The 11,296-nt window shown below is 34.5% G+C and overlaps 1 protein-coding gene across 1 annotated transcript; it reads left to right on the plus strand.

The window, feature by feature from the left end:
• Positions 1–3,747: 3,747 nt before the first annotated feature.
• LOC142522343 (protein NRT1/ PTR FAMILY 3.1-like) lies at positions 3,748–7,495 on the plus strand. The gene is made up of 4 exons (XM_075625667.1): positions 3,748–3,906; positions 4,033–4,250; positions 4,588–5,147; positions 6,475–7,495. The coding sequence occupies exons 1-4, from the start codon at positions 3,831–3,833 to the stop codon at positions 7,358–7,360; spliced, it is 1,740 nt and encodes a 579-aa protein (XP_075481782.1). The 5' UTR covers positions 3,748–3,830; the 3' UTR covers positions 7,361–7,495.
• The last annotated feature ends 3,801 nt before the right edge of the window (positions 7,496–11,296 follow it).

Below are 11,296 nucleotides of genomic sequence, written 5' to 3' on the forward strand. Positions count from 1 at the left end.
GCCACCAGATTCTTCCGTTACCGCATCTCAAAAGAAGTCACTAGCACGGCAGAATCATTGGCCAGGACTACATGTCGAAACCAGTCCTTTTTAGACAAAATGTTGTCTCAAGTCACGCCATCATCTTGGTTGGTCAATCTGACATCATTAAAACTGTCTCTGATCATGATTCAGCTATTCAATCAGTCTCCAGCAAAGTAGAAGCTTTGGACTCCAAACTTATAACTATTGATGCCAAGATTAAGTCTCAATCTCAATCTATTCTTGATCTAAATGAACGAATTTCTAATCAAGCACCATTTCTGGAGATGGTGAATAATGACATTCTTACTCTTATTGGCCGAGTTGATGACTTACTCACTCGAGTTCTAGCCAATGATGCCAAAAAGGGGAAAGCAGAAGCCATGTTAGAAGAAGGCTGATCTGGAGGTCATCATGCAGAATCTTTCTACAGGAATCAAGATCCTCAATATGAGAAAACAATTTTCAGAGACATCGGCACTGATGATTAAATTCATTAAACTCTTTTTCACTTTGTTTTACTACTTATTTTCTTATTGATTATTTTGCTATCAATTGCTATCTGCTTATTTTTACAATTTGTGTTTTCTAACTTCTAGGTTTTGACATCACCACAAAGGGAGAAATTGTTAGACATAATTTAATTATGGTGATGAGAAGTCAAAATCAGTAGGTCGCGATAGCTATAATCAGAAGACAGTATAAAAGTAGAAGCTCTCGTATCATATTAACAAAAGCAGTACTCTTCAAGTACTTAAACGACTTAAAAAATCAGAAGCAGCACTTAGCTTTAAAAGTAGAACTTAGGTTAAGTAGAAGTAACTTAACGTTTTTACTTGATCGTTACAATCATAAATCATAAGCAGAACTTTGTTGTATTCGTTTTACTGAGTTGTGTAACTAAGAGTTTCAGTAGGCTAAGGGTAAGCCCTGCTGAAGTGGGTGTGTATAAGTATTGTACTGTAATATCCAAAGTTTTTTAGTGATACCTTCTGGAAACAGAAGAAGGAGAGACGTAGAAGATTTTATATTCGAATTTTCATAAACAACCACTCTTCAACTGCCTATTGTTTTATTATTTCTCATTGTACTCCATTAGATTGTTTTCGTACTTGTTATTGTGATCTACTGGACTTACACTCGAACAAGATCACCTACAATCACTAACAGGATTCTAGCACCCTTTGCACAATCATCCAACCAAAGAAGAATTTATTCATCTCCCCTCTAAACTCTTTATCGATTCCCTAACAAGCTTTATGATGAAAGATGGTTCCATATTATGAGAAAATACATAAAAAATAAGATAACATGAACTATCAAGTTATTAAGATAAATTTTAGAGGATTTAAAATAAGTATTTATTTTAAAACATGTCTTGTATGTCTGACATAAAAATAATAATGTGTAATGTACATGTACAACTATATCAATCATGTTAATATCGAAATAAAATAAATTTAACATTATCATTACATTAATTCATTTGTTTAGTAAATTTTTACCAAAACAACATGTTTTCATGTAGGTGGGACAACACACATATTTTTTTCTAGTTTACTAAACACTCTCGTATAAAATGTTCAGTTTTTTACTTTTATTTTCAAACAATATCTATTTATGACTTTTTTATTACTTTTTCAAAATTTATATATTTAATCACTCCTCTAAAAGCATAATCTTCGGCCTAAACATCATAAATCAACTTGATTCCTTACTAATTTATCTAAAGATTTCAACTGTTAACCAAAAAATCACATTTAATTTCTTGAGATCATCAAATAAATAAATTGATATAATTTTAAAATAATTATGTAAAACATTAAAATATTATTTTTAGGTACCATAGAAAAACATATAGTTCTTGAATTTTAAAATGTATATATCAGATAATTATAAATTAAGTTATTAGCTCCACATATTGTCGAGGATTTCGAAATTGTAAATCTTTAATTTGGGTTAATTTATCGGAAACAATTTTAATTTCGATTTTTATAGTTATGTCTATCTAACATATCATATGGAACAGATACAGAATTAAACTAAGTTCATTAATGGAGAATTTCAAGATTAAAGAACAATTTGTTTTTTGACCTTTAATTTATGGGTCGTCAATTAATGTCCTCATCTTTTAAAAAAGTTAATTCAGGCAATAAATTTTTGACTAATTTTTTTGGCCATGCCATATTATTACTTTGCTGACCCCTACAAAATAAAAGTAGGGATAAGAAAGATTTAAATCTTCTACTGTGTTGAAAATACGACACTTGATGTTGTGCACTTTTTACACGAAATGATCACTGTGCACTTTTTACACGAGATGATCATGTACGAGATGATCATCTCGTGTAAAAAGTGCACATCACTTTATACTGTGTTTTCAACGCAATAGAGAATTTAAATCCGGGATAAGAAGCATATTAAAACTTATAATAAAACTTTTCAACTATAGTATGTTAACCAATACATTAGCTTGTCACCCCTACATGATTTTGTGCATCAAATTCAAAATCAAAGTAGGGATAAGAAGTATATTAATACTTAAAACTCTCGTCCTCTATGGTAATTATAAGTAAGTATGTTATAAAGTCGTACCACTCAAAATCTCAAAGTTTATATAGAACATTATTTTTTAAAAGTATTTTTGTTATAGAATTCAAATTTAAATAATTAGTAATACAATTAGCTCAAAATAACTTAAAAATGAGATCATATTTATTTAAGATCTGGATAATATTGAATTGGATAAATTTGGCAAATTTGGTAACGTAACTTTGGATATTTTTCTTTTCAATCTTGTAAGTCATCAAAGTTTAAGTTATTGGTATTTTCTTTTCACTGTTATAAGTTCTATTTCAACAGAGTGACAAGAACATGACATGGTGTAAAAATTTATAATATGAAACTAGATTTAATTACGTGTCTAATTTTAGACCAGTGTTTCAACGAAAAAGTGAAAACAAAGGACTAACTTAGGATTAAACTTTGAGGGTTTTTTTAAAAAATAATTTTTTAAAAAAATTATTTCAAAAATAATTCCAAAAAAATATATTTTGCACAAATATTTTATTCCGTGCTTACGAAACACAAATACTAGTCCACGTTCAGCATTACACGTGAAATGAGAAATGCATTTTAAGAATAGATTATGTAAGATCTGTTAAATATATAAGTAAATATAACCTAATTTACCAATTACCATCATAATTTTTTGTTGTAATTTTTTTTTAGCAAAGATAGACTATGAAAAAGGGGTTTCCCGCTAGCTTAATCAAAACAAGAATTCCAACAATTGTACTGCTAGGCTTCTGCAAAGCAAAACTCATCCCTTATTTATTACAATCTAAGATAGTAAAAATGTGAGAAATAGATAAAGCCTATGTGCTTAATTATGGCCTTGTGGGGATTATTTTAAGCAACAAAAATCACATCTTTTTTACCTTTGTTTTTCTTTGAACATTCCTTATTTGATTCAATCCAAAATTTGATAATCGAAAAGTAACTGATCCACCGTCAACCCCAAAAACATGGCATGATCTTTTCTGGACCAATATCTTCTTGAAGTTGAAAGTTACAGAACTTACCTTAAATTTACCTTTATGTTTTAAAGCCAGTTGATAAAATTTAAATTTTTTCTTTTTATTTATCCGGAGATTATTCGGAACTTACCTTTGTTTCAGTTCACCTCAGTCGGTTGTTACTACCGTTTAAAAATAAAAATAAAAATAAATAATTCTTGCAGTCTATAAATACTGATCTTTAAGATACCATTTGATGCTTAGAACTCCACAAGAATCAACACATATAGTATGGGAATCATGAAGCAGCGTTGCCTAAGCGTCGAGAACAAACGAGGTGGCATGATCACCATGCCCTTCATCTTTGGTAAGATTATCACCCGAAATTCGTGTAATTCTTGATAAGTTTGATCTTTATTTAGTTTTAAAATGTGAAATCGCATGTTTTCGATCAAAATCCTGGTTTATGTTGTTTTGTGGTGTGTATGAGCAGCAAATGAAATAGGTGAGAAATTGGCAGTGGTTGGATTTACTACAAACATGATCAGCTACTTGACAAGCCAATTACATTTGCCGATCACGAAGGCGGCGAATACGGTCACCAACTTTGGCGGAACCGCCGCCATGACGCCGCTGCTCGGGGCTTTCACAGCCGACGCATTCGCTGGAAGGTTTTGGACCATTACAATTGCTTCAATCATATACCAAATAGTTAAGTATTGTTCATTTCTTTAAATCTAGGCGATCTACCATATCTTTTTCCCAAGTCTATTCAGGCAATTAGTATCTTTTTTTAAAAAAAAATTCATAGAGATGTTAATAATATTCATGTGTATTTTAATATAATTTAATTAATGGGATTTGGAACGAATCTTGATAATTTTAGGCATCACCAAGAATAGGGTTGGGATTTAGACAATGTCGGACCAAGAAATCTTATCCAAGACCAGTGATGTCGTATTTTTTAAAGAAACAAATTACATATTTAAAATTAAACACAAAATTTAGATTTCTAAAAATTCCATTTCGTCAATTTTCTTTGAAGCAGGGGATGACCCTTTTGACAATATCCACAATCGTACCAAATTTAAGGCCTCCACCATGCAAAAACGGGGAATCCTGCAAGGAGGCCGATTCCAGCCAACTTGCCATCTTATACATCTCATTATTGCTAACCGCGATAGGCTCCGGTGGGATCCGCCCGTGCGTGATCTCGTTCGGCGCGGACCAATTCGACGAAAACGACCCGAAACAAAAGAAAGTGACATGGAAGTTCTTCAATTGGTACTATTTTTTCATGGGAACATCAATCTTGGTGTCAAACACAGTGATAGTTTATGTTCAAGATAATGTTGGATGGGGTTGGGGACTCGGTATTCCTAGTATTGCTATGTCGTTTTCGATCATAACTTTTGTAATCGGGTACCCTTTGTATCGGAACTTGGATCCGGCCGGAAGCCCGTTCACGCGGCTGGTGCAGGTGGTGGTCGCGGCGTACCGGAAGAGGAAGGTGGCCAGGGTTTCTGATGCTAGCTTGCTGTATGAAAATGAGGAGATTGATGCTGGGATTTCTCTTGGTGGGAAACTTGTTCATACTCAAAGCATGAAGTAAGTCTCTTTCTATAATATTAAATTGCATTATTTTTTTTAAAAATTTTTTTGCGATAAATAACTCATTCACAAGACTTAAAAATAAAGGATAATACAACTAAATTATGTACAATAATTATTTTTTTATGTTATTCCTCTGTTTAACAAGAGTTTTTGTGTTTTTTAAATTTCAGTCTTAGTCTACCAATTTTTTTTTTTTGGCAATTCTGGTTATTTTTCCTACATTATGATGATGTAATGCCGATCAGACTTCATCAAAGTTTCCAATAAAAATACTAAAATTGTTAAAAATTTAAAAACTTATTTGAGATATAACATCAAAAATCACAAAATGAAAAATATATAAAACGAGAAATTCATATTTCCTTTATTTAATGCCGTCGTGCTTGGATTCGGTGCATGATAATAAATTTAGATAACTATTCCAATCCAATAATGTCAAGAACTTGTCAATTTCTCTAGCTAAAGTGACAAAACATGTCTAGCGAGTCTCTGTCAGAGCCGAATGCGGACAAAATATGACTGAACCTCGTGAGGATTGACTAGAACAACTCAACAATAGAGTACTCCTAGATTATTGCAGCAATCTAGTTCATGTGTATAAATTAGCTGTCAAATTATAAATATATTTTTGGGATGAAATACGTACATTTAGCCTGTTTTATACTCAGAAATGACTAAAAATTGTATTAGAAAAATAGGGGTAAAACTTAGGCCACTATGATGTTTGTATAGAGAAACAATTTGTTAAGTTCAAATTATAAGTGCTTAGATGTGTTGTGTGGTGCTTATCTATATAATTTATTTATCATTGATGCTCTCCTACGCGACTCATGTAACTAGAATAAATTTTATGTTACATATATTAAAAGCTATCGAAGCAAAAATAAGAACAATTAGATCAATTTACAAGACTAATTTTGAAATTTTTAGAAAATTTATTTATTGATTAAAATATCTTATGGTGTTGATTTTGTACATTTTCTAATTATTTTGATTACGTCATTTGAAAGTATGTTTAGATTGGTTTTTATAACATGAATCTTATGTTTTCGAATAGATAATAATTGTTCATAGGAGGTAATATTAGTTTATTTTTTCAGGAAAAAATATCTTACCCACCCCAGAGAAAATCTTGAAAAACTGATTTCTTCAATGAAATAATTCACAAATCTTCAAATTTTTTGTTTACCATCAATTTGAATACAAACTTTAAGATTGGTCATACAAGATGCCCTTACCGATTATTCATCATGTATTTGGCCAAATTTTGGTTTTGGTATTTTGAAGCAGTGTTTTCAAGAGTTACTCATGGTCCATGCAGATTCTTGGACAAGGGCAGCATCGTAACACAAGAAGACGACCCCAAAGCCCCCAACCCCTGGAAACTCAGCACTGTCCATCGAGTCGAAGAACTCAAAACCGTAATCCGAATGACACCCATTTGGGCCGCCGGAATCCTCCTCATTACCGGCGCCGCCCAGCAGAACACGTTCGCCCTCCAACAGGCCAAATCCATGAACCGCCACCTCACCAAAAACTTCCAAATCCCGGCCGCTTCTATGTCCGTCTTCACTCAGTTAACCATGCTCCTAACCATAGTATTCTACGATCGAATCTTTGTCCGCGTAGCCCGCAGGTTCACTGGCCTGGAACGCGGCATCTCTTATCTAACCCGCATGGGAATAGGCTTCAGTGCCTCGCTACTCGCGACGTTCACCGCCGGATTCATCGAAATCCGTCGCAAAAACGCCGCCTCGGCGAATGGGTTGATCGACAAGCCACATGAGATGATTCCGATATCGGTTTTCTGGCTGATGCCACAGTACTGTCTGCATGGAGTAGCGGAGGCTTTTAGTTCAATCGGGCACCTCGAGTTCTTCTACGACCAGGCGCCGGAGAGCATGCGGAGCACTTCCATGGCTCTGTTCTGGCTTTCGATATCGGCGGGGAGTTATACGAGTACCCTTTTGGTTACTATTGTACACAAGTACAGTGCGGGGAAGAATGGGTCGAATTGGTTGCCGGATGACAATTTGAATAGAGGGAAACTCGAGTATTTCTACTGGTTAGTGGCGTTTCTGCAGTTCTTGAACTTGATTTATTACGTTTTTTGCACTAAAATTTATACATACAAGCCAATTCGGGCTCGTGTAATAGAAGAAAATCGGCTGCAAGAAGATATGATAGAGGTAACAAGCCATGTTTAAGGCATAGGGAAAATGAACTTTTCTGGAATATCTTTGTATCTATATTCATAAAAATATATGGCAAGGGTTTTTGTACGAAAAAAAAGGATGATTTTTCTTCAAAGTATTTGTAGATATGTATCATAAAATACAACCCTGAGACCGTCTCATACAAATTTTTGCCGTATGTCATGATTGCGGAGAAGGGAGTGAGCATCGGTTGTATGGGCTTTATATTTTGTTTGACAAATTAGTTTTTTTTCTTTTTTCTAAATAATGCCTATGAAAATGAGTTTATTTTGAATAACAGAAGATGGGAATCCTACATAAAGTTAAAAACGATATTTAAATTCTTTCGATAATAGAAAAAATTGCATAGAACTATTTATAATTATAAATTTGGGACTTTTGTGTTCTTAGAATTAGAATTTAGAAATTCAAGCATTTGATATCAAATTTATTATTTATAAACAAGATTTTCATCATCTATGTTTGTGAGAGAATTGAAAATATGCATCTGCCAATCAATCCATTAATCAGCCCAAAATTTTGCCGAGTAATGCATGGCAGCCTTAATGGTAGCCTTGATATTGGTTTCCATTTGAGCTCCCTCTCCCACCTATATGTATGTGCCTCTCAATTTCTGAATGTAGACACACAATCAACAACCCTTCTTTCCATATTTTTTTTCGAGTAAGAACCTTGTTCGACAACATTTTTTTAAACAACTTTCTTTCCAAAGACGTGAGCGAAAGCATGTCCGAATCCAAGAAAAGTTCGGCCCTAGTTCGAAGAAGTTTGAGTTCAACTTTCACCTACTATCACTATGTGGCAGAGGTTCACCTAGTATCACTATGTGGTAGAGAGACAACATGAAGAAACCAAGGAGAAGCTAGAAGCTTCCTAGGCCATGGTCTCTACATTAGACAGCAAACAACTAATAACAAATGTTAGAGAAGGCCCAGACGCTCCAGTCTTAGATTCAGCAGATCATGCATTTTGAAGCTCAACACCATCAAGAATCTGAGGCAACTATTCAAGAACTACAGAATTCTATACAGACCTTCATTGTTCAAAATGTGGCCCTGCATAATTTCATTACTCAACTGCAGGAGGATGAAGATCCTGAAAAGAATCTTGAGGAAGAATCCGAAGAGGATCATGTGGAAGACGAATTCGTAGGAGACGGAGATGTTTTAGAAGAATAGATTAGACCTGTAACGTCGTACTATTTTAATAAGGATCTGTAATCCTGTTTTTATTTCCATCAAACTTTCATTTGTTTTCTTTCATTTTGATAATTTTAAATCAATAGAAGTTTATTTGATCAATTCATTGATTGATTTTATTAGCCACTTGATTCATATATCTCTATTTATTCTTCGAAAATCTTGGAAACATGCATACTTATAGAACATGGCCAAAATACCTCACCATAACAACCGCGATCAGTAATATGCCAATCACAATCGCAACAACAATAATAATGAGGATGGACCTTTGCTACCACCACCAAAGTTTAGCCTTAACCAACTAGATCTGATGATCATAGCCACTATAGTGGCAACAACACTATAAGGATTGGTGAACCCTAACATCAATCAGCCATCACCATCTCTGCCACAAAATGAGATCAAGTTGATACTATGAATCCTTTCGGAAGAATAGGGCTCCAACATTCTGGCAATCCTGACTCGAAGGTTGGACAAGGCTGGAACAAGAATATTGAGACCCAGCTCTGATGGCTCGAAGTGCCAAATTAATTTAAGGTGGATATGACACCATTCTTATAAGAAAGACAACCAAATTGTGGGAAAAATTTTCATCATATATGACAAAAGCTGGACAATCGCATGGCAACAGTTTCGAGAGGCATTCTTGAAACAATGCTATCCAGCTAAATTAAGACTGCAAAATTTGAGTGGCTTCGAGAATTTTTCTCAGACCTCAGATATGTCTGTGGTGGAGTACACTTCGAAGTTCAGCTCCCTTGGAACCTACGCTCCTAGCATCATGCTAGATGATATCCTGAAGATGCATCGGTTCAAGGAATGAGACCACGAGCTTTGATTATTTTATGGGAGCTGACATTAGAGCCGAGTCCGATGTCAAGAAGATGATAACAAGAATAAACAACCTCTCACTAGGCAATCTTCTCAAGGCAAACAACCATTCAAGTGTCCAAACTATTCAAGTGGGTCATTCAAATGAACCCATTAAACTTAGAATTTGATCTCCCCAAACATAAATTTGTGTCCTTTATCCGTTGTCGTAGGCCATTCAAAACTGTTGTAATTGAGGGTGTTGTTGAAAGTGCGTTCAAAGACAACGTTTAAAAACCTTTGTCGTAGCTATCATATTGCAATAAAAAAAACCGTCATTAATTGATTTACATCGCTTTTGTATAAACTGTCTCTAAAATTAGCGACAGTTTTTGAATAAGCTGTCGCTAATTAGCGAAGATTTCTGACTAAACTGTCGCTAATTAGCGACATGTTTTGATAGCGACGGTTTTGGAATAAATCCGTCGCAATTTTTTTACGTAAAATAAAAAAAATTTACTTTTATAATTTAATAAATCTGCCAAAAAAAACTTACAATCTGACTAAACTAATAATATGCATGATTTTAACTAACACTTAGAAATTTACCTAGATTTGAAGTGAAAAAACTTATCCTATTTCGAATTTAAAATCGTTTAAGAGAGAAAAATTTATGGTGTGAAGAAAATGGATCGATGGTGTGGACATTTATAGACAATTTGCGACGGTTTTTGATTAAATAGCGATGGTTTTTTAATAAAACCGCCGCATTTTTAAACTAGCGACGATTTATATATAGCGACGGTTTTTGTTAACCGTCGAAATTTTAAATACAGCGACGATTTATGTTAAAACCGTCTCTACTTGAAACATATGACGATTTTATCAAAACCCCGGGCCTTGTACACACCGCCCGTCACACTATGGGAGCTGGCCATGAGTGATGATTTTATCAAAACCGTCGTTAAATATAACAACAGTTTACAAAAATCGTTGTTGTCTGTCTAAAAAACACGCTAATCCACAAAGGTTTTCTAGAACCGTTGTCGATTGTCCAAAAAAACACGCTAATAGATATAAACCGTTGTCTTTGACCCTAAAAAAACGCTCAAAGACAACGATTTTCTCTAAAAAACAACGGTTTTTAGAAAACCTCGCTCCGCTATTGTATATAGATCGAAAATTTCAAGCCACATGCACATGAAATTCGAAATCCTCAACCAAGGAATCAACTACATTTCGTAACATAAAGGCTATAGAAACATGCATAATGTAAGTATCATTTATTCATACATTTAAAGCACCTTTGACCAAACCACTCTAGCCACTTAATTTTCGAAATACAAGTGATCTTGAACCAGCCTTAGAAACTCTATTCACCACCAGATTTTGTAGCATTACTCTGCAATTTTTGAAACAAAGTTATGTCCATTTCGAAGAGCACAACAGCGTCCTTCCTAGCAGCAAGAGGCCATCCAATTCGTGTAGCAAGGAAGCTTCATTTAGGCGATCGTTACGTTTTTGTTACTTCAAGAGATAAGTGTCTTATGTTTTAAAAGTAATACCCCCGAAAGAATGACCCGGGACAGTAATGGATGATCTGGATGAGGGTAAGCCTACATATGGGGCTTATGAGTAGCCGAGTAGGAGAGTGCCTGAGGCATCATTTGTCGGGCAATCAAAGGCCCGAGCTCTCGGGAAAATTCCCAGATGATGACTCTCTACCCGGGATGCCTCGGTAATAGCACTGCACTCGAGTGCAAGAGCAGACGATATCTTATCTCGATTAGCATGCCTGCAGTATCTTATTTATTTGACATAATGGGAAAGTCAAGGTAGCGTGATAGCAGGTAGGTGGCGGCTAAAAGTGGTAAGTAGGCACTGAAAACAAGAAAAAATCATCATCTTCCTTCTA

The sequence above is a fragment of the Primulina tabacum genome, chromosome 13 (assembly GCF_025594145.1).
Source record: "Primulina tabacum isolate GXHZ01 chromosome 13, ASM2559414v2, whole genome shotgun sequence".
Taxonomy (NCBI): Eukaryota; Viridiplantae; Streptophyta; class Magnoliopsida; order Lamiales; family Gesneriaceae; genus Primulina; species Primulina tabacum.